The sequence below is a fragment of the Pyrgilauda ruficollis genome, unplaced genomic scaffold (assembly GCF_017590135.1).
Source record: "Pyrgilauda ruficollis isolate IOZ18807 unplaced genomic scaffold, ASM1759013v1 scaffold36, whole genome shotgun sequence".
NCBI lineage: Eukaryota > Metazoa > Chordata > Aves > Passeriformes > Passeridae > Pyrgilauda > Pyrgilauda ruficollis.
This window is the reverse complement of record NW_024525045.1, coordinates 3,874,288-3,898,393: the sequence shown is the minus strand read 5'-3', so window position 1 is coordinate 3,898,393 and position 24,106 is coordinate 3,874,288. Positions and strand designations below refer to the sequence as shown.

The window sequence follows — 24,106 nt, the reverse complement described above, 5'->3', positions numbered from 1 at the left end:
AGATGTAATAATCATTTAGGAATATGACTGATACAGTAGGAAAATGTGTAAATATTTGTAGATAACAATGAATTATACAACCAGAGGAAGGCAGCATCTTGGTTCACACACAGTAAAATGGAACTGTAACTTTATAGACATGTACATGAATATGAAAAAGGTATGACATTCCTTGCTGGGTCAGAGATGTGTCTCAGGTCAGCCACCTTTGCCTTCACTCTTGGCCAGATTTTGCAGCCTTTGCTTTCTGCCCCTCAACAATCCAATATTACAGGATTAGCGATGTTAGAGGGACCATCCCTGCCTCTTGCCTTTTTAACTTGTTTGTTGGACTTTGTCCATGAAACCATCTCCTCCTGGCTGGGACAGCGCTGTGCACTTCTGGAGTCAAAAAACACCTAGAGCTGGGAGAGAGCCATAGGGATCATCATGTTCCACTCCCTGCTCCTCACAGGACTATCTCCAGCTGACCCAAGTGACTCATGGTGCATCATCAGACACTCCTCACATGCTGGCAGCGTCTGTAGTGTATGTGAAACTAACGCATGGAAGGAAAGTTATCATTCCTTTGGGCTCTTTCCCAGCCATCAGTCACTGCTGACACTGATCCCAGAGTTATCTTGGTTCTTCCTGTTCTAATGACCCTGTAGCTACAGGAGGTGACAGCTCCTCTGAGAGAACACTGAGTATACCTGTGTTTGGTTTTATTCTCATGAACTCTTGCTCAAATGCAGACAACTCCTGAGGCAAACAGTGTTACTTGGGGTTTGTATTGACTTACTGAAGAATCCAACTCAAATTTCTTGACACTGAGAAAAACTTGCAAAATTCTGTTTTTCCTGTAACGCAATAATGAGAAAGAATGATTTAAGTAACTTCCAGGCATCAGTGTTTGGTTTCCCTGCTTTCAGATTCTCTTTTATCCTTTATTATCTCTTCTTTCCCATAGTTTTCAATCCATCTTGTTTGTAGTTAAAATTTCATGCTTTTTCACTGATTCACTTCTGAATGCCAAGTGTAAAATTGTGATGAGCTTATGCAAGTTTTTGGGCAACTTGAGCCCTATGCCATAAGCTACCTGTGGCAGAGCTTAGTTGCTGGATTTGAAGGGAACTACACTCTTTTCACCAAGAGTAGACAGATGCAGAAGTGTTGTTCTTGGAGGGTGGGCTGGGCAATCTGTTTCTAGCTGACATCCCAATTCTGTTTACTTGGGAAAGGGAAGATTCTGTAAGAGTGGAGGAAAGGTGAGTTTTATGGTAGTAGAGTATCCTGAAGAGTTAATATAATATGGTCTGTAGTGAATCAAGGAGATAGGAAAATTCAGGGAGGGGAAGAAAGGCAGAAAAAGAACAAGACTGAAAACCTTTGTCATCCTGATACTGTCTCCTGCCTCTGCTGCCCCTTGGACTCAATCCTGGTATTATCTCTGGTGCTTCACAGGATGGCACCAAGGCTGAAAGGCTCATGTTGGCAGCATGAGGTGTCTCTCTCTCTGGCTGGGCACTGACTGTCAGCTCACACATCACATCTGCTTCTTGACACCTCTCCAACTCAGACAAAGAGACTTCTTCAAATCAAACTGATGGCTTATTCTATTTGAAGAATATGTACTTTGCTCTCTAAAGGAAGTGATATAAAGAAAATTTTCTGTGGCTAATACTGAAGATTTTTCTCCATTTGTGGCAAATACAGCCTATGCACAGAAAGCTTCTGATGGCAGTTATAAAGAATAAAGTGTATTTTTGTCAGATTTCTCAGACCCAGGAGAATTCACAGGACAAGTTCACTTTCTGACTTACAGATCAGCTGATCTTTATCTTTTCTCATGTACTGCATGCTCACTTTGGGAATGAGCTGCTCCCTGCAGTCTGGCCCTGAATCCCACAGTGTGTGGGTGTGTGTTTCCATGACTTGCTTCTCAGCTGAATCTTGCCCCAGGTTCCTAACGTGGCAAGACATTCACATCCTGGGTTCAGGTGCTTTTCATCTGAGACACAAAATGAATGTGCAAAGTTTACTTTGGGATATATAGATAGAAGGTACTAAGGGCATTACTCCAAGGGGTATGTTAGGAAATACATTCAACCAAACTAATGTTTCAGGTACTTGGTTTAAATGTACACTTATAGCTGCTTCCTTACTGAAAAGTAATGCTGTAAAGCTATTTTTTACTGTGCTGTACCTTACCTAAGGATAATGCCTACCATTTTTAGCTATTCACTCTTCTTAACTCTTGTCACTGGAGTGCCCATTGCCACTGGCACCATGCCAGGGTAGTGGCTGCTGGTAGCAGTGCAGGACAAATAGCAGCTGGAACAAACAGGTGTGCCATTAATCATCACCCTGAGACATTTTGAGGGGATTTAATTCTATTTTCTCTATTTAATTCTATTTTCTTTAATTCTATTTTCTTTTTGTATTGGCACACTTGGGCACAAACAAGACCTGGACCGCTTGTTATAATGTGCTACCAACATGGTATGGAGCACGTAGAAGTCCTGTGATGAGTTTATAAAGACTGGTTGAACCTACTTTGGCCATGTTTTATGTCCCTTTTGTAAGCAATGCAGTCTGAGCAAGTGCTGGTTTGCAGGGATTTACCCTCTTAATCTCCTGTTATTGGCCAGGGAAAGTTAGGTTGCATTACCTTTCTGCAATATAGGTCACTGGCTGGTTTGTCTCCTTTTGGTTACATGTTAGTTGCTGAATTCACTGTAGGTGAAAGATCACTGATGTAGTTGTGAGAGGCTGGGCAAGGAACATCCAGTTACAGAGGGTGTCCCTTTGGAAGCATTGCCAAGGCTTTACAGATATCTTTATTTGCATGGCAGTGCCCTGCATTGCAGCTCTCTGGTTTGCTCTGTGCTGCTTGCAAAAATCTGTCACAGATCTTGGGAGGTTCCAAATAAAGGTGTTTTCCACTCTTTGAGGACTGGGTTGGTTGAACAAGCTTTTACTTTCTCACTGTTTCTGGCACAAAGCACACTCTGCTCTCCCAGCTGAGGCATGCAAAGCAGTGAGGTGCTGGAAGGTGGAAAAAACTTTCCTGTTGCATTTAATGACAGCAGAACAGAAAGACCTACAGAAGAAAGAACAGGTTATATCTTAAGCAGGTCTTTTAGTTTTCCTTATATTTTTCTTCTGGTTCATCAGTGGAGGACAAGAACCACTCCTTTGTCAATGGAATTCTCTGAGGATTTTCTTTTCTAATAAAATATTATGAGGTCACTGCTATAGGTTTGCAGCTGACTTTTGTGCAAGTGCTGACTGTGGCTGAGTGCACTGGGCTCTGGTGTCCCTCTGTCCCCTACACTGTCTGTCAGCTCTTCTAATGGTATAGAAGCCATCAGGGTTTAAAGGAAGAACAGCAGTTTTTTGTTTCTCAATGAAGTGGGGAAAGATGATTCTAGTGAGAAAACAGTGACATATGGTAACAAAAATGAGCAAAAAAGCATTGCTTTTAGGAGATGAGGAAGACTATGAAAGACTCTATTAAGCTTCATCTTTAGAATTTCTAACTGCAGTTAGAAATAGATGTATGTAGGATGCTTATTCCAGCACCAAAAAATCTCCCTATCTCCAAGTTTGCTACTTGATGATTTGACCTGGTGACTTTAACATCTTATTTGTAGTTTTTGTAACAATACAATCCAATTCAATACCTGTGCTTTAGTCTTTCTTGGATTGCATACTTTAAAATCTCCAGTTAATTAACGAAAGGGAAGTGATATATATGTCAAAGAAATCTCATCTGAAATGGTTAATACTTGTAGTGACTCGTGCTCTCTCACTGTGCTTTGCCAAAGAGAAATGAGAGGAAGAACCTGAAGGGATTTCTAAGGCACTTTCCGTGTTGAAAGAGCACTTTCCAGGGCGTGTTCCCCTGTAGACTTATTCCATGGGCCTCCCACTAGTGGCAGATATTGTCCTGTTGTCACAGACGGATATCTCGTTTCAGAGATGCAAATTCACGTTTGCACAACCTGTGTGTAGGAAGTTTCAGCTCAGCATATCCGCTCTACATTTTTTTATCCTCAAGGTGCATCTCATTACAGACACCATGGGAGACTTTGAATCATTGCAACAGCCCAAGTAGTGTAAAGTCCTGCTGGAAGAGCATTTGTCACATTTTCATAAGTGGTCATAACAAGCTGGCTGCTTCATTTAATGCTACACCTCTAGTGTAAACTGGAACAGACTTAAAATAGGTCCATTATGCTGCTAGAGTTTGCCTAAATGTAAGAATCCTTCCACTTAAAATGTCCTGAGTTCTTCTAATACCTTGATTTCTTGCCCGCTCCAAAGAGTTTTGATCATAGAGTTATTAAAGTCTTTAGGGGTTTTGGTTTTGTTTGTTGTTTGGTTTTTTTCATCAACAGTGTGTTAGGTTTTATCCCTTCCATGAAGGATATTTTTTTTTTTAATGTAGTCCAAGTTTTTCCTCATGTGCCTTCACCTTCCTGTGAGTTCTTTCAAAGGCAAAGCAGTTCCAGTGTATGTTGTACCCTGGAGCTCTGGCCCTGATTGCCATATGCCTCAATGTCCTAGGTCAGGTACAAACACAAATAGAAAAAGGACCAGTCTTTGATCTGAGGAAGGCTGAGACTACTTACTCGAGGAGATGTTCTTGTAAAACACAGGTCACTTTGGAATAGCAGATTTCTGTCAAGCCCAGATTGCTTGACTTAAAACATCTTTTCTGGCTTAAAACAGTTTTTCTGTCTCTGGTTCTTGCCTTGTTTGCAGGAGTAAACTGATTGTGAGCAGGCTTGAGTGGTTGGACACAGCACCCTCCTCAAAGTCCTAACCAATAGCCCAACCAACAGGCACTTTTGGGGCTGGCTGCAGTTGTCTGGATTAGCAATAAGCAAGAAAGATTCTGAAAATGAGGACAAGCAAGAGAATGCTTGAAGCAGCCAAGGGAACCTGCAGAAAGAGAGGAAAAATTACCCTGGCAGATGGCTTCCTTCACAGGAGCTAGGACAAGGCTGCTCTTTCTAGGGCCTTCAAATGCCTCTCGTGCAAATCAAGAGGTGATAACCAAGGTCCAAAAAAGGGATATAGGAGGGTAAGAAAGTCAGTGATCTCAGCTGTGTTATGCAAAAGAACCTGTAAGAGTCAGGACAAAAGGGATGTGGTGGTGTGGTTTCCTTGGGAAAAGAGCAGGCCTCTTGGAAAGAGGAAAGTCCAAGGCAGCTGGTTTGGGCAAGGGTGGTTTAAAGCTCCTCACAGGAAAGTCCCTATACCGCAACTGTGTAGTGCTGAAAAGCTGCAGTGATTGCAGCACTTGTCTTGAGAGGGCCTGTGTCCACAGCTGCTCTGCCAGCCGTCATGACACAGCCACTCCAGTGTGAACTAACAGCTATTTAAAACAATCTTGATTGCTTTTTGTTTGGCAATCCCAAATAAGCAGGTATTGCTGGGTATTTTTAAGCTGGTCTTCCCGTAACACATGACAAAACGCTGGCTCTGTTAACAATGTACTAAGTAGTCCAAGTAATCACATATTCTATATGATATGATATATCTATATGATATGAATATCTAGATTCTATAGATATTCTGTATATCTATATGATATATTCTATGTGATTCTACATGTCAAGTATGACTCAGTAAAACCTTCATGAGTTCTCTTGGTCAACTTAAAACTTTACCATTTCATGTTGTTTAGTTCTTTTTTCTCTTTTCTTTTTAAGGTTTGGATTATTTGTCTTAGGTCTTCCTGAGGAAGCAAACAGAACACAAAAAAAGCAGCTTCCCATTTTCTTAATAATTCTCTTCTAATTTATACAAAACCATGTTTCAATTGAATTAATGAACAGTTTCAGCCAACCTAAAACTGCATTTAAATGAAAATTTTAAGTCACAGATTTTCTTCTTCCCTACTTCTATTCTTATATTTTACTTTCAAGATTCAGAAAATGTCACATATTTATCTTTCATAATTGCCAAGGCATACTATCTTTTTCTTCTCTTTCTGAATTAAAATTTTTTAAAGTGCAAGCCCTCATTTTATCAGTATTGGAAGGCATTTTCTTGTTCAGGCTGTGGATTTTGGCTCCAGCAATTTTCCTTTTCTAAATCTTCTTTGGGATCTATGCATCTTGGGGAAATTCTCAGCCAAACTGAAGTAATGAAGAAGCACTGACTTTGTAGAAGTGGTGAGGGTCAGGCTCAGTCTCAGCATGGTTGTATAATCACTCTCATGCTGAAAAGTTGCTGATAGCTTTTCTTGGTGTAGATTTTGGGATGTTAAACACATCTGTGGCTAATATCTGTAGTATCCTTGCATTACATTAATTTAATTACATCATTACTTAATCAATCACATTGCTACTTTTTGTAATTGGGTTTCTTTTTGTCTGCAAATGACACTTGGTGGTCATTTGCAGACAAAAAGAAACCTGATTACAAAACCTCAGTCCTTTGCAGGAGATAGTGTAAAATCCTTTCAAGTGATTCCTTCTTTTTTTCCCACCTTTGCAGAAGTTATTCATAAAATCCACACTTCTGGACTACTTTAAAGATCAGAAATATATTAGTCAAAATGTTCCTGCTGTTGTGTTTACTACGCCTAAAGGCATAAAATAAAAAATAAAATTAAAACAAATTTAAACTGGAAGAGAACTAGGGCTGTAACAAAGCAAATATAATGTGACTTAGAGCCCGGCTTGGCAGACAGCTTTTAACTTTGTTTAAAGCTTCCTCTTTTGACTGGTGTGTTGACCCTGGCTGGATGCCAGGTACTCACCAAAGCTGCTCTATCGCTCCGCTCCTCAGCTGGGCAGAGGAGAGGTAAATAAGGAAAGGCTCAGAGACCAAAACAATAGCATAGAGAGATTAATCACCAATTGTCAACACAGGCAAAACAGATTCAACTTGAGGAAATTAATTAATTTTTTTTTAGCAATCAATCAAGGTAGGATAATGACAGGTAACATCAACTCTTAAAACATCTTCCCCCCACACCTCCCTTCTTCCTGTGCTTAACTTGACTCCTGATTTTCTGTACCTCCTTCACCCAGCAGTTCAGGTGTATGAAAATGGAGGTTTTGGTAACTTCATCACATGTAACCTCTGCTGCTCCTTCCCGTCAGGGAGAGAACTCCTCACACGATCTCCCTCCTCCAGCATGGGCTCCTCTCTCCATGGGGCCACAGGTCCTGCCAGGATCCTGCTGCAGTGTGGGTTTCCCAAGGGGTCACAGCCTCCCTTGGGCATCCACCTGCTCTGCAGTGGGGTCCTCCAGGGGCAGCAGGTGGATCTCTGCTCCTGCATGGGCACAGCTGCCTCACCACAGCCTGCACTTTGGGCTTCAGGGGAATCTCTGCTCTGGCACCTGGGGTGGGTCCTGAGCCTCCTTCTGCACTGAACTTGGGTCTACAGAGTGGTTTTGTATATCCATCCTCCATATACTTATTCTTCTCTCTGGCTGCAGTTGCACAGGGCTTTTTCCTCCTTCCTAAATACATTATCCCAGAGATGATACCACTGTCAGTGATAGGCTCAGCATTGTTCACTGAGTCCTTCCTTGGAGCCAGCTGGCATTGGCTCTGCCAGACATGGGAGAAGATTCTAGCAGAGAATCCACCACCAGTGCCTACCCAAAACCCTGCCACACAAATCCAATGAAGATTTTTTTCATTCTTCTTTCCAGTTACAAGCTTTGTCATCACATTTGAGAGGTCCATTTCTGTGAAAAGGTGGTTAGCTACCCTAAGGAACTGTAGACAGAGTAGAGTTAACTTTGCAGAGAGAAATCTGCCCTCAGAACCCTGGATATTTAGCTTCTGTATGTAGGTAGCAGGAAGCAATCAGCAGTGCTGGGATGCTGCCAGGATGTTCCTGGCAGGTGCATCAGGACTCCTCATAATCTGCACTTTCGATAGATGAGAAGTTAATTTCTTCTAACAGGCACATATCTTGTCCATAACTGCATCAGAACAATGTCATTCAATGGTATTTCTACGTCTGTAACGTATGAAGTGCAGCCTGTAATTAGTGAAAATTAGCTTCTTCCTCAGATAACAGCTTTTGTCAGTCATGCAAGTGCTGAATTGCCTGAAATCACTGGATTGCGTCACAGCCTCTAAAGCTCCAGAGGTATTGAGCAAGTTACCTCTGGAACTTTTGTGCTTGGTACTTATTATGCATTTACTCATCAGAGATTACGCAATGATTAAATCCCTGTATTTGGACATGTTCCTTCTGGCTACTGCCTTCTCATGCACTTTGCTTTATCAAAGGAGTCCTAAACCTTTGGAAATTATAGAAGGGAATTTCCCCCATCTGGTTCTGTGTTTCCTGCATGATCAGCATTATTGCTGTAATGCTTTATTTACATCAATTCAGAAACAGTACTAATACGCAATAAAACAATATCTCTTTGTGAGGATGAAAAGCATGGAAACTTGTTAACTGCTAGTTCATTAACAACTGGCAGTACGTTTCTCATCTTATTGTAGGGCACAGGTAAAGATACAGTGTCTGACATTCAAGTTCATTTAGTCTTTCATCTTTAATGTTAGACCTGAGCCCATAAAGTGACAATAATCAAATGGTTAATGATTATAAAATTCCTTCTCTGTCTTTCTTTTCAAAAGTCCATGAAGTATTTTAACCCTTGCATGGAAACCAGGTAGACTGCTCCTGTGCTTTTCTGTGATGGGGAGAATGATGTGGTAAGCCCATCCCCTCCCCTCCAGTTTTTTGCCCTGTATGGAGGTGTTTATCAAGGTTGAACTATGAAGTCCTCTTCAGCACTTCAGACTTTCAGCAGGTATTTCTGTGAGTAAAAGTCCTTTGGGATATAGGAGAGGAAGCATATTATCAGGACGTAGCAGCTTGGTGACCAGAGAAAGTTGCCTCTGGCTGTAGCTTTGCAGATGGTGTCTGAGAGCAGTTTGACTCCCCAGCTCTCCTCTTTAACATCCCCGACCTGCTCAGAATTGTCAATTCCCCAGTATTACTTGGGAAAAGGCTCAGTTTTTCCTAATGTATTTCTTCCACAGGTCTGATGGGATGGCTCTGCAGCACTGGCACCTAGGCTGTCTTTGCTGTTATACACAGGAGGGGTTTGAGCCTGCTTTCTATGGCCCCTGGAACAACAGGAGAGGAAGCTTAGGAGAGGATGAAGGCTTTGTCAGTCTGGGTTTTGCTGCTCTGCCTTACTGTGACTGCAGTTGTTGTGAGGGGATCTGAGGAGGGACAACAGGAGGGAGGGAAGCTGAGAAGCTTACAGCAAAGTCAAGTCAGGAAGACAAATAAGTCAGGGAACTAAAATAAGAAACAAACAGCTAAATGTGAAAAACCCAGAAAAAAATAATTCAGGGTTGATTGTGGTTTGGGAAGGAACCCAAGTTTAAGATCATGTTCAGGGAAAGACTACATCCAGCTTGAGTATCTGCAAGGGTATTCAAACTAGGCTTTTCCATCCTGGCAACCTGTCCCAGTGCCTCACTCACTCCCTTGCTATGGAGAGGTGGCTTCTCTATGTCTGTTTGGAATTTTGCTTTTCACAGCTTGTGGCTGATAGCTCTCATGCTTTGGCTGTACCCTCTGAGGAGACTCTGGATACAGCCCTCCCTACACAGGCCCCAGGAAAGGGAAATGATGGCTTCCCTTGACTTGGTGGCCCCCTCAATGTGTAGCCTTTGAACTGCAGTAGTGTTAGGACACTAAACACATCTATATGGCACCTGCAACTGAGCCAGGAACAGGTTTGGAGGTGCCACTGGCCACCCCGGGGCCTGGCAGTCTCACCTCTTGTCCATGTGGCAGTCCCTGGCCAGCCCACAAGGCCCCACTTGGTCACACAGGTGCCAGAGGAAACAGGTTTAAAGTTTGGTTGGGTCAGGGTGGACAACAGTCACTGTCCCCTCACTCCCAGGGAATAATGAAAAACAGTTCCCTGGGACATGTAAGCACCTCCTTGGTTTTTTATATTTTTTGCCTTCTGTTTCCATTAGCGGTTTGTGAAGGTAAAGACTGATAAGATACATTATGTGTCATATCACAACCAGCAGAGCTTTGCATTAAAACTTTTTGTATTTTTTAACTATTTTGTGCAAATAAACTGAAGGCACTTTGTATACACCAAGTACAAACAAACTGACAGTGCTCCTTAAGCTGGGGCCCGCATTGTGGCTGTTGTTCTAAATCTAAATCTTAACCTAATTTCCTAAATCAAACAAAAAATGAGGTAAAAGGAACACCATGAGCATGAGTCCAGCTGTGACAAGGCACATCACTAGCCATGGTCAGTTGTGGGAACCACTGGTGTGGTGGAAACTGCCTCAGGGCAGGACTAGGGGGTGAGCGCTGCCTGAGCAGTGTCATAGCCTGGTATCCAAACTGCTGGGGCTTAGCTAGAAGTGTCAAAGCTCAGATGAGAAGATTCTGTCCAAGAAGCCCTTGGTGCAGAAGAAATAGAGCTGTAGAGTCATGAGGAAGACATGAGGTGCAAGGCCACCTCCATCTGGATAACAGCATGGCCTAGGAAATGGCATATGGAATGCCAGAGCTGGGTATAGGTATAATAGATTTGGGATCCCTGAAACCTGTATGTAAAAGAAAACACTACCATTCGAGTCAGCGAGTTTGAGGCATTGCCTAATGTCGACAGATAGTCTTTAATTGAGATAGCTGCATACTGAGAGCATTGATATTTTTGAACTTTTGTGGCATTTCACCATGATCCATAAAACAGTTACAAAAAGCTGCTTTCATTAGGGCATGGGTTCTTTGTTGCCTCCTCCCCATCTTTTGGCCAGTTGCTGTGGCCCTGCAGAGAAGCATGTCCAGTATATGTGATGCCATGCACACTGCAAGGTTGCACTTGTATACCTCAGCCATATGAAATTCCCTCAGTTCTCACTATTACATAGAGAAATTACTTTCTCTGAATAATAGTCTGTTCTAGAGTTCAAGCTGTTACCATTTCTACAAATCACCCTTTGAGAGAGGTACTGGCACTCTGTGAAGGATAGAAGGCATGTAGTTATGCACTGCCTATGACTGTCCATGAGCTCTGCCTTAACAGAAATCACTTAAAGCTCAGGTTACTCTATAAGCACCTGGAGCTGGCAGCAGCTCCTGTGAGTACTGGCTGGCCAGGACATGGCCTGCAGCCATCACAGTAGTTTCACACAGATCCCTAAACAGCATGGGAAAGTTCCATCATTGAGTAGCAGCTCAAAAAATGTACTTGGAGTGGTGACAGAGCCTCTCCCTGGTGGTTTCTCTAGAGGTGTGCGCGGCAATTTTAAGATTGTGTATATTTTTGTTGAATGTTCAGGTGTCTCAATACTCTGATACAGTTTGGGAAAGCAACAAACTATGGCTATTGTTTATTAAGTGCATTAATGCATTCTAGAAGGCACAGATTTGGAGAATATAGGCCCAATTTCAACTTTCTTTTAAGCTCACTCTGTGCAGATGAAATAGTTCAGACATGTAACAACCTGGCAGGAAGTCATGGCAAGGAATATATGGTTAAGGAAATGAAATAAACACATTTCCATGAATACTCAGTGTTGCTCATGTGTCCCTGTCAATACTACAGTCCAGAGCTCAGAAAGCAGTAATCTGGAAAGTCCAATGTTACGGAGTTGGCCAACCAGGAAATATTAATGTAGTACTTTGATATTGGTGCAGCTTGCGACCCAGCTCCTGTGGGCTTGCCACGCTGAAATGAATCTGGCTGGCTCAGCCCACCTGCCTCTGCTCCCGGGCTGTGTTTATTAAACTAGAGCACAGCAGACACACAGTTTCTATAGGTAACATTTAAAGTTACCTACATTTGACTTTCCTCATTTCACCCACCCACCTCTTTTCTCATTTCACTCTAAAACTACACACGCTTCACCCACAGAACCATTACCTCATAGCCTTTTATTTCCTTTTCTTTTAGACTGAATCTTTTAAGCAGCTTTAAAAAAAAACAAAAAAAAAAAAAAAAAAGGAAAAAAAAGAAAATATTCCCCAGCACACTTATCTCTGTTTGTAGTACCCGGAAGGATTGCTGGGGCCAAATCAGGCGCAATGGAATTTGCTGTGGGGAAACCCGCTGATGACAGTGGAACCCGCCCGTGTGTGAATTCCCGCGGCTCCTGCCACCCCTTTATAAGCAGGTGGAGGTGAGGCAGGGCTGGCAGGAGCAGCACGTAGCAGCCAGGTACTCACTGGAGCACAGCTGTGTGTGGAGAGGGAATGACTGGCTGCAGCAGCAAGAGCATGGTCCTGGTTTCCCTGCTGGGGCTCCTGGCACTGCTCCTGTGGGGCACCTCGGAAGGTGAGTGACCTCGGGTGTTCTGCTCTGGGAAGGGCTCCTGGTGCTGCTCACAGCTGGCAGCAGGATGGGGCTGAGCTGGAAGGGAATGGTTTCACCAGAATGTGCTGCATCCTCTCTCATCCACCTCTTCTGTCATGAGCGAGCTGGATGGTTGGGGTTGAACACTGAGTGCCCTAGACAGCAGGGCCAAATGGGGTTTATTGACTTTGTTGTTGTCCTCCATTCCAGCACAAAGCAACCAGGATTGCTGCCTGTCCTACACCAAAGTGCGTCTGCCTCGGTGGGTCCTGAAGGGTTACACTGAACAGCTCCCCAGTGAGGTCTGCGACATCCCTGCCATCATGTAAGTTACTTTCTGAATCTCTCCAGTTTTTCTGACATGTATTAACCTTGTATGTCTGTCTGGGCTAAACGAAGGATTTGAATGTTATAAGGGTGATTCTTCCTGCCTTTTCAGAAAGTTAAATTAACTAAACAAACTGTACATCTCACCTGTAAACAAAACACACAACCTCTAGTTGATAGGGACTGCTAACCCAAGGGACAGTCATACAATGTAAATAATAAATCTGACTCTTTAGGAATCAGCTGTGTAAACAAAGACAGGTTTTGTCTCCAGCTAAGGGCCATTCTGGCCAACACAGTGTGCTCCCTTGCCAAAACCTGTGAACAGATACATAAGTGACAAGATTCCTTCTAATTCACAGGGATCAGATGTTTTTTCTTACAAGGTTTTGGCCTTGATGTTGATCTGTCACCTCAGCTTGACAGCAGCTATTCTTAATTTTACAAATTGTTTCTGGCATCCAGCAAAGGTCTTTGCCTAAACAGATCAAATAAATTGAACAACATTTTATGGTGCAAAAAATGATCCCTGAGACTGAAGTAACTATTACATTTAACTTTCTTTTTCTTCATATAATATTGGAGGGATTTGGAGCATTCCATGTTTAGCTGGTGTTTACAAAAGCAATTTCTATTGGTCATTATATAGAGTAACTGTACTCCACACAGCAGTTATTGGCAGGGATTTCTGATATCTTTATCATTATTTCTTTTCCAGTTTCCACACTGCCAGTGGGCGGAATGCCTGTGTAAATCCTAAGGAAGGCTGGGTGAAGAAACATCTCCTTTTCCTGAGGTAGGAATCCATCTCTTTCCATCTCCTGTCAGACTTAGCTACTCCTTCCTGAAATCTTCTCAGAGACAGTCATGTCACATGTCCCTTCTTCCACCTGAGCTATTCTCTCAGGGAAGAAGAGAAAACTATAATTGAGGTCATTATTTATGTGTGTTCTCTCTTCCTTTGAACAGCCACAAGCTCAGGAAGATGTCAGCCTGACGCAGTTTCCAGCAAGGACCAAAACACAGACATGGCTGAAGAAGCCCTGGGTTGAGGCTCCTGGCCGAGGTGCTCGCTCACCTCCAGCTCTGGCTTCTTTGGAACCCGTGAACCTCTTGAGTTGATTCATATTGCATCGCTGTTTTGCTTGAGTTAAGCATGTTGTTAAAGTTTTTATTTTTACTAATATGTGTATGTTACTGATAGAACATGAGTACTGTTTACCTTGAGCTGTTGTACAGAGTGTGAATTTTATTAAGTTTATTGCATGTTGGTTTTGTTTTCTTCAGCATATGTAAAGCAGGTTATTTATTCTGTTTATTTTGTTATTGTCTTGTGCCAAAATATTTCCTTTAAGCATTATAATACCTCTTGAACTATTGTTAAATAAAGTCTGTTTGCAGAAAAAAAAGGTAACTGAAGATTAAAAAAAAAAAATAAATGTTAAAATCAGCACTCTCTGTGATATGTTTATTTCTTTTTAATTGAAAACATGACTTGTCCTTGAAATTAATTCCTTTGTTAAGAGCCTCCAGGTGAAACAATTGCACAGGTGTGTTGATACCTGTTACAGCCACTTTCCACCTTACTCACTTTGCTTGCCCTAGGGGTAGCTATGACCTCCATAGGGTGTAATTCCTTCCTCAGACAGATGCTATATATCAAGTTCTGCTTACCATGAAGACTTAGCTTCATCTTAATCAGACTCAAGAGGACTGCTTTTGCCAATTTCTCTGCTTATTCAGGAGGAGCCTTACACATTGTTACTGGGCAAGCTTCTAGCTTATCCACCGAGGAGGATTCATTGTGGTAACAGTCTGCTCTCAACCTAAAGGGCTTTCTCTAGAGGAGAAACTTGCAGTGCTTTCCTCTGCTTTTTGTGTCTGCCTGTGGTATCCTTTTTGTGTCTGCCTATGGCTTCCAGCATAATGAGGTTTTCCTGATGCAGGAGCTCTTGATGGAGGTCAGGGATAAAATAATGAGACCTCATGGAAGAGATGGGTACATGTGGGCTGGGGAAGACTGCTCAGCTTTTTATCCTCTAGTACATGGCCCATGTGGGCTTCAGGGATGTGACCATGCAGGGTGTGCAAGTGAAGTCCTCCCACTGTCAGCACAGGAGTTTTGTGGATAAATTTACATCTTGTCTTTTAGTACCTTTTAGTCATGGAAATACAAGCACTAATTTTAATTTAATTTTTAAACTTAAAGGCAAAGTATTTTTGGTGCCCTTAAGAGAGGAGCTGAGAGATACTGCGTTTTAAAAATGGTGTTCATGAGTGTAAGGCTGTTATTTTCTGGTTTCAACACGTGCTAGAACTTAAAAAATCTGCTTGTGGCTCTACAAATCTGGAACTTGTCAGTTCCCTGTGGGTGAAGCTCTCAAGGAGCAAGGTATCTAAAGGAGCAAAATTAATTAGCTTTAATTTCCTTCAGGTGGATTCCTGATATTGAGAACATAAGGTATTCTCCAGGGAGAAGTAATTACCCAGCTTGTTCTGGGCATTCCCCTAACTTCTGGGCAGAAGTGTGGGGCTCTGTCTCATAGCTGCTAGTACTGGTATGGGCTGTTTGGGCTCAAAGAGTTCACAGGCTAAATCAGGAACCAAAAAGTGGTAGACATGATGAATGGGTTTCTGTTAAAAGTGCTGGAAGGTGAGGTTCCCCAAGCCTACCCTGGGAACTGGTGTTAGGAACCAGAGCCGTAAAGAACTTGGTGCAGAAAAGACTGGAGTCCAAGAGTTGAATTTAAAGCAGGGGAGCAAAATAAGGAAGTGAAGACCACTGTGTGGAATTCTGGGGGTGGCTCTTTATTCCCAGTTCAGGCCTCTTTAAAGTTTTGTAGTGCTTCTGTAACTAATGCTTCCTCTACTCATCCATGGTACCATTGCTATAAAACCCCACATGCTCCATCCACAGAGCTAAGACTTGAGGGATTTCTTTTTAGTCCTCTTATGCTGGGCAAATTTTTTTATAATCAACCTCTTGGGAAGAGAAAAGATATTGAAAATATCGGCTTCCATGCTCAATATCAGAAATTGCTACGGTTGTTATGTTACTGGTAGGGAAGTCTGTGTAGAAATAGCACGTCTCTCCATGCCTTCCTGAGGATACAAACAGGCATTGTAACTGAGTGCTGGGACTCCAACATCATCAGATCAGAGGCACATTTTTGAATGTAACCTTAAGTGGTCTGTTAGAAATTCTGATAGCTCTGTAAATCATTACCCTTTCTAGGAAACCCTGAAGCCTGATTACTTTGGTGGGACTGTTCTGCACATGAGTAGGTGAGTCTCTGTCTCCTCCCTATCTTTGACCTTCAGCTCCTAATTCAGCCTGTGCAATTTTGTTGAATAATTTGAGATGCAGAATTAAATAATGATAATTTTGAGAATTTTTCTCTTCCATTTGCATAAAGTTTAAAAAACCAAATTTTCTTTTCTTGCAAAATATTTTTATTATAGCTTGGATATTTGGGAATTGGATGTGAGAGCTTTCCCTTCAAACTCTGACCACTTTATACTTCAGTTTCAAAATGTCCTGCTTTCTCTGTATTGAAACTAGTCCTCAGTGATTCTTGTGCTCTAGCTGCAGTATTGCTATTGAATCCTATTTGTGTCTATTCTTTCTGTGCTTTTTTTAAAATTTTTTTAAATTTCTTTTTAAATTTTATTTTATTTTTTTTTTTACCACAAAGCAATCTCACACCTTTCCAAATCAGGAATTGCAGCCTTTTGTTGTGTTAGGATCTTTGACAGAAAAATTTCTGTTCACATATGGAATCATAATTAGATTACTCATTTCTAAATTTTTTTTAATTACACTCCAGCACAAAGCAACAAAACAACTAGCATTGCATGGTCAGGGATTTTTGTAAGGAATAGCAAATCTGATGATTTAATTTTGCTGTTAAAATATAAAACCTGCCACATTTCGTCTGCTAGAGAAGTACTAACTAGTTATTTATTGCATTTCTCCTCAGTTGATGGCAGCTTCCATAAGTTGAAGACTGTTTTATCCCTTCCTTGTCTCCTGATTTTTCCACCAAAAGGGGAAAAACACAGAGGGGTTGTAAAGCCCCCTCAAATCCAAGAGACAAATGGGTGAGTGGCCTTGTCCTGCAGTGCACAGCTTTCAGGCATATCTCAAACCCCAGCTTTACTGGGTGTGCTTAGTGACAGTGACACTTTCATCCCTCCACAGGGATGTGGATAATTGGTCAGTTATTTTCAATAACCAACGAGCCCACGTGCAGCCTAACTTCACTCCTGATGAACTGGAGTGCACTACTCAGCTGCAATTTTGTTGAGAATTGAACTGGGGAACTCCAGAACTGCAAAGGGCTTTAAGCCTATGACACTGTCACTTGATTCTGATGGTATCCACCCAGCCGGAAAAACATCAAAACAATAGAAACGGATCAATTGTAACAGATTTTCTGTACACTGAGTTCAGCTGTGTTACACCCTGGCAGCCTTGCTCCAAATATCAGGCTACAGGCAACATCCTTTGCCAAAAAAATGAATCATAAAAGAAGCTTTTAGTCTTCAGAACAAGCCCACTGCGTTGTGCATGCTAATTATAATAAGCAATTACAGCTGTGTGACTGTACATAAATGAAAACTATGATTTATGTTCTCATGATCTTGTGGTTGCTCTGTTCTGGGAGGTGTCAGCCTTAACTGAGCAGTGCTGCAGTCCTAAGTCTGTAAAGGCTTTTCAATTGCTGTGTTTATTCTTTCTGTGCTGGCAGGTGCAGACAGCTCCCAGCCAAAGCCCTCCTAGAGCTGCTGGTGTTAGAACATTTAGATGTGATATATAATAGCTGCAGTCCTGTGGCTGCTATTGTATATTAACCATAGAGCATTGCTCATAGACCTACCACTGCAAATAAACCCAGGCACTCATTTAATAGTGTTTTAGCTTTCTTGAATTTCTAGCATTATTCAAATATTATGCAATACAAAATACATATTAAATGTAAAAGCAGCAGATGAAATTTAGAATACTGCATGCATAAAAAGCAAATATGCCACAGGAAAAGTGGAGACAAAAATACTATATTTAATTTTTCTTTTTAAATTTACAACAGCATTTCTACAGTTTTGCTTCCATGACTTCATTTATACCCCCAAAGTAGGTGATAATTTTACTCGTAAGCACCTGCACTTAAATTTCCATGTTCCTGAAATTTTCCTGCTCCCTAACTTTAAACTGAAAACTCTATTATTTTTTTTACACTGTCTTTGTATCAAGGAGAAAATTTATAATTCGGGTTGAAACTCCATAAAAAAATAGCTATTCTCTAAATAGCATCCATATAAGGAATTTGCTGGATATACTTACAAGGCATGTCCTATATGAGAGGGATTTTATGCACCATTGTGGCAACACAGCTGATGTACAAAAGTGAGGAGAGAGAGATTGCACATGGCACTTTCTCCTAGACTGATACTGCCAGCAAAGGGATATGAGCATCCAAGGAGAAAGAGTACTACCCCTGTTCTCAGAAGTGGCGGCTGATATGAGTGGGAGTTGACTTTGTATAGGAATCTGTTCTACAGATAAAGAGTTGCATCACAGATTCTGTTAAATTTGGTTTCTTCCCAACTCTTAATATTCATGAGATGCAATCAAATCAGGTCCATTAAATATAAAATTAATTGCCACACATATAAATTTAAAAACCCCAGCCCCTTGATTAATTTTTTTTGTATCCAACGCATTTCAGCATATCAGGTTTTCATGAAGTATCTTGATTTACCTAAAAATCTAAGCCTTATAATGATTATTTTTTCTAGTCCTCAAAATAAACCCAGACAAACAAGTGGAAAATACCTCAACAGCTTTTCGTATCCAAGCTGGTTGCATGATGTTTCAACACCCAACACATGTTTTTGTGTAGCAGCTGTAGTAGTGAAATTTAACAGCAAGGTCATTGCCATGTTTCTTTCAGTGAACACTGCTTCCAGTTATCAGAAGTGATGATCTTGAGTCCCTTTTTCAGTGAAAACAATGGCTGTTCTAGCTGAAGATGGCTGAAGATGCCTATGTTCTTTCTATCTGTTTGGTTTATAGGGTTTTTTCTCCTTGACGTCTTTACTGCTGCAGAGGGATGGAATGGCCTTTAGAGACAACTCAGCACTGCCAGGCTATCATTAGCTGTCCGTGTCACAGTGCAGGAGAGGACACATGGGTAGCTGTAATATCAGATATCCTTTCTGTAAGACGACACTCGGTTAAGAGACGTGCCCATGATAAGAAGGAGGGAGAGAGAAACAAACAAACATACAAACCAGCTTGTGGAAATGGGAGCAGGGTGGCCCATCTGGGCCCACCTGGGCTTCCTGGTGAGAAAACCTGAATGATGGGATCCATTTAATAGACAGCTACAAGATAAGGCAACTCAGGAAATGTGAAGCATGGAAATAGTGCAGTTGGGGATCCATGGTTAGTGTAGGCATGTACCAAAGTGTTTAAAACAGAGCACAAAATATTTGTGCTTTGATTTACACAATATGGAGGTGCCAGCAGACAGCGTCATGAGGTGCCAAGGGCAGAGAAACATTACAAATCTGTTAGGAGCTACAGCCTCAGACCTGTGGGGGAGCAGACAGCTATGCACTGACTGATCAAGCCATCTGATCAGAGTGTGCCAGTGGAAATGGGTTCAAGTAAGTGGTCCAGTTGGCAGTGAAATTGTCAATTACAGTGTCAAGATTAAACTAGTAGTTCAATATCCTTGCAGCATCATTGGTCAGGCACAAAGCCAGTGATAACTCTATAAACATTCAAAGTAGGCAAATGGGAAACTGAGAATGACAAATTTAATGTGGCAGGTAAATCAGAGCTGTACAGTGGTCAGTGTATAGAGTGACTTCAGTTGTTCACTCACGTATGAATTGTATCTCATGTACAAATAGGAATACAGCTGTGTTTAGGGAATGCAAATCAAAATGATCACATAAAAGTTTGTCCTGCATATCTGAAAATTAATAATGTTTAGGCTATATATCCTACTAGAGTGATTTTTTTTTCCAAATGTACATTTAATACAGCTGTTTCAAAGAGATGATTGTGTGTTCCTGTGAGCATCTGAATGTTTCATGTTTTTATGACTAGGAATAAATGGTCAAAATGTCTTTCAGAGATGATACAAATCTCAGATATCTGAGATATCTGCAAATCTCAAAGATAACAAATCTCTATAGCATTCCCCAAATTGGCACAAGAGTAGGCAAAAATGTTTCAAGACTATGAAAGTGGGTAGCGCTGTATTACTGCTAATTACAATTAATGGTTGATATACATGCACCTTGTTTTGCACATCCATACAAAGAACATCAAAATGATGGTAAAGAAGAGAAGACAATGTAGTAGGACTAGCACACTTATTGAAGGACTATAGAATCATAGAATGGTTTGGATTAGAAGGGACCTTAAAGATCATCCAGTTTCCACCTCCCTGACATGGGCAGGGACACCTTCCACTAGACCAGGTTGCTTAAGGACCCATCCAATCCCAACCAACCTGGCCTTGAAACAGATATAGAAAAAAGAACTGCTTAAGTGAAATGCTTAATAAATTTCAGAATTATAGATAATAAATATGAAATCACAAGTTAGTTATTTTGGCTTTTTAAAAAAAAAATTATTACAAACAATGGTGAGATGAACACACTTCTACTTCTGCAAAGTCGTGTTTTCTAAAACAAAGTGGCTTTTACTACTTATATTTTCCAGTTCTATTGTAGACTTACTAGAAATCTTGTTATTTGTCAGGAGCTTTTGCTGCCTCCTGACTCATGGTTTGACCCAATTGTGCATTATGTATATGTAGAAGAGCTCCTCTCTGTTCCTCACTGGGTGCATCTGGAAACAACTGACCGCAGAACACTTGCGTTATTACCCAACACCGTCAGCTTCGCCGTCTTGATGGGACGATGCAGAGCCCAGGCTAAAGGTCTTCAGCTCCCATGGGCCATGGAAAGAAAGATTAAAGGCATCTCTGAGTCCTTCTCAGAAGCGGTAAGATAAATATATCTCATTGGGGTTTTTGTACTGAGGATTTTTTTGTTGTCAAGTCAACTCATAAACTTGGCAAGGTTAAGAGGAAAGTCATAAAAAGTGGACAGGAAGGAAAAATTTGTTTCAGTTGAGTGAAAATTTGACTGAAGTAAGTAAGGATGTATGGAATTCCCTGACTGCATGGGATATGCAAGCAGTTTGTCAGAGATGGAAAATGGAAGATAAGGAAGAGAACTACTGTTCCTTTCTGCTACTTGTTATTATCTCACTGTAGGTGAACATTACAAGCAACTATTCGTCTGAACAGAAATTTGTGGGTGACACACCTTCTTGGCAAATTACAACCAGCAATTTTTTTTTTAAATTTTAGATTTTTAAATTAATGAAAACAGCCATGCAAAGAGGATAAACAATCCTTGGGAAAGAGAACACTGTTCTGCAATGCACTGTCACTTCCTTCTCCTGGAACAGCTCTTACTTAGCAAAGGGAAAATTCCCAGAACATAAAGTCCCTTATATAAGTAATAGTTTTAACATTTTCATGGCTGTGGTGTCATGATTAGCACTGGAAATAACAGAGCAGAAGTGAGAAGGAGCTTTAGCAATGCACTAAGTCTGTTTGGGTAACAGGAAGCAGAATAAAACAACCTTGGGAAAAAAATATGTAAATCTGTTTAATTCACCAAGCAGAAACAAGCAACTATCAGAGAACTGTTCTTCTGCATTCTACAGACCTGAAAATGATGAGAAAGGACAGCACACAAAAACTCCCCTTAGTAAAAATTCACTTCACCCACTGCTGGCATAACAGACATAGGAAGTGGCTTTCTACATCTTTCCCTCAGCTCAGACTACTCTTGGGCAGGCCTTTCTGACTGAGTTCAGCACACCACAGGCTGACCTACTTCAGAACAAGTGGGTCATGATGCAACTTTAAACCAGAAAGCTTAAACCCCACTCTTCTCTGCAAGCAATTGTGTTTGAGTCAGAAACACTTTCACCTTATCCTTAGGATGGTACATTGGCTCAAGAGTGGATTTTTGAGAACCTGTGTTGGCAGGAAGAACCCAAGGTTCTCTAAAGGAGGTTCTTCGTTGTAACTGCACTGATTTTGCTTCACATTGTCTGATAGAGTTCCCTTCAGCACTGTAGATAATCTACACTGAAGCCTTTCAAAGCCTCTTGAATACAGACCAATGAGTTTTATACCATCTCAACTTTCTGCCTCTCCTGGAAGCTGCTGACATAAGCAAAAATGCACAGGGAGCAACTGCTCTATAAATTATCTTTCCAGGCTGATATCATCAATATTTTTGATCTCTGTGCATAAAAGATGTATGTCTCAGCATTTAATTTTTACTTCCAGTGTAGACATTTTTGAACTCCCTACATGGTGCATTCTTTGAAGTCAGTCTTTCATGACTCAGAGGTTGTGTGCACTCTTTAGACACTGAAAAATAGCAGGGCAGCAATTTTGCCCCAGCAGCCTGAAAATATTCCTTCTAAAAGTATGCACTAGTTGCTTCTTTCCACGAACTTGAAGCAAAGTTGCATTTCTTTTTAACAGTCAAGGTTTAATGGCATGGACAGGAGCTTAGTCTGCTGTATCATCAGAATCCCTCTTATCTAGTCTTCAATAAAAATGAAATAGCAAGTCCTTCCATTCACTCCTTCCCCACAGTTTTCCCCTTTTTGCCTGAAGACTCCTCAGGTAATCCCACCGGTGCTACAGCTCTGGTTCTGTTTTGTCTGAAGGACACACTGTGGTCATTGTGCATGTATTTTCACCCAGGCCCATCCTGGGTAGCACTGTGGGAAAAGCTTTGTCTCGGCACAGAGTGAGCTCTTTGTCCCCACTCAGCTGGTCAGCAGTGTTTTCTAGTGACTGTACAGGAGTGGAGCAAACAAGGCCATCACATCAGCGCCTCTCTGGGTCAGCCTGGAGAGCAGGCACAGGGCTCAGAGGGATTGACTTCTGCCGTGACTCCACTGCTCCCTTATCTTATGCTTACAGAAGCAAAGAAAGAGGTGACAGCTGAGGCCTGATTTATCATCTTGTGTCATTATTGCATCCTAATAACAGGAAAGGACAAACTGTGAGGTGTCTGTGTTCAGATGAAGATTTGGAGTAAGAAAGTGAGGGGAAAACGTACTGATCAACAGATACCGGCATCATGGAGCTTTGCAGTCCTTCCACTTCCCTCCCCTGTTTTGACTGTTTTGTTTAAATATGACTAAAACAACTAAATGTAGTACTTCCAGTTGGTGTTAAGTTGAAGGTACCAGAAAGGCTGCATGAATCTGTGTTTATGATGAACAAATTATGTTTTAAGGTAAGAAGCAGTGTCCTTGCCACAGTTGTTTGTTCACGTCATTTAAGTTAGAAGAACAGAAAAATATTTATATTCTGAATTTATAATCTGGGTGAATAAATATTATGCTAAACAAATACAAAAAGTTGTTAAGAAATTGGAGACCACCAAGATTTGGGGTTGTTCAAAAAGTTATTTTTGAATAGGGTTGGTCCAAGTAAGTAAATTCAGTCGGAAAGCTGTTCGGATTGTTTTCAATAAAAATATTTCTTATCTGCCTCAAGACTTTCCACACACAAACAAGATAAAAGACTTAAAACAAACAAATGGGAATGAAAAACTCAGAGACCACTTTGTCCCCCAGCCATGTCCTGAAGTAAGTCTGGAATTGGCCATTGTATTTTATTTCCTGGCTTTCAAAAAATCAAAGGACTGTCTTCAAAGTGAAGCTGTAGGGAGCCATATGGGTGTTTTTGGAAAAAGTCACGTATTGTTAAACACCAAGTGGGACTGTCTTGTATTGATCCATTGTCAACAATGTGGGCTACGAGATCAGCCAAATGAGGATGTGTTTACTGCTTCCCCCAATTGATGTTCTACAGCCATTTCAACATACAGCTTGACACAAATTTTCCATGCTATTAATGCTGTTATCTTCTCATGGTTCCATGTTGGTCATCTCTTGTCAATTACATGTTTTCTTCTCTTTGTGATGAAATGCACATCCAAAGAAAGGCAGTGAAAGTGACGCAGGGAGCTGGGGAGAAGGAGTCAGGGGGGCACACCATCACTGCCCCAGCTCCCTGCAAGGAGTGAGACCGGGTGGGTCTCTTCTCCCGGGTAACAGGTGACAGGATGAGGGGAAATGGCCTCAAGTTTAGATTGGATGTTAAGAGCTGCTCAGGGAATTGGTGGATCAGCATTCCTGGCAGCGTTCTGCAGGCGTGTGGCCCTTGGGTACACGGGTTAGTGGTGCACGTGCTGGTGCACGGTTAATGGTCGGTCTCTTTTGTAAGGTCTTTCCAGCCTTAATGCTCCTGTGATTCTAAACTGTACTTTCATAGTTGCGCTTCTGTCCTCATTATCTCTTTTAAAAAAAACGAAACTAATTAGTTTTTTTTTAAT

General features: G+C 41.4%; 1 protein-coding gene across 1 annotated transcript; it reads left to right on the top strand.

Moving 5' to 3' along the window:
• Positions 1 to 12,216: 12,216 nt before the first annotated feature.
• On the top strand, positions 12,217 to 13,913 carry CCL20 (C-C motif chemokine ligand 20). Its single transcript, XM_041475758.1, has 4 exons — positions 12,217 to 12,298; positions 12,527 to 12,641; positions 13,362 to 13,439; positions 13,613 to 13,913. The coding sequence occupies exons 1-4, from the start codon at positions 12,217 to 12,219 to the stop codon at positions 13,638 to 13,640; spliced, it is 303 nt and encodes a 100-aa protein (XP_041331692.1). The 3' UTR covers positions 13,641 to 13,913.
• Positions 13,914 to 24,106: the final 10,193 nt, after the last annotated feature.

Excerpts from the sequence above, each read along its gene's own strand:
- CCL20 (XM_041475758.1), top strand. The coding sequence starts at position 12,217 with ATGACTGGCTGCAGCAGCAAGAGCATGGTCCTGGTTTCCCTGCTGGGG. Across the intron at positions 12,299-12,526 it reads CCTGTGGGGCACCTCGGAAG|CACAAAGCAACCAGGATTGC; the intron begins GTGAGTGACCTC and ends CCTCCATTCCAG. Across the intron at positions 12,642-13,361 it reads TGCGACATCCCTGCCATCAT|TTTCCACACTGCCAGTGGGC; the intron begins GTAAGTTACTTT and ends TTTCTTTTCCAG.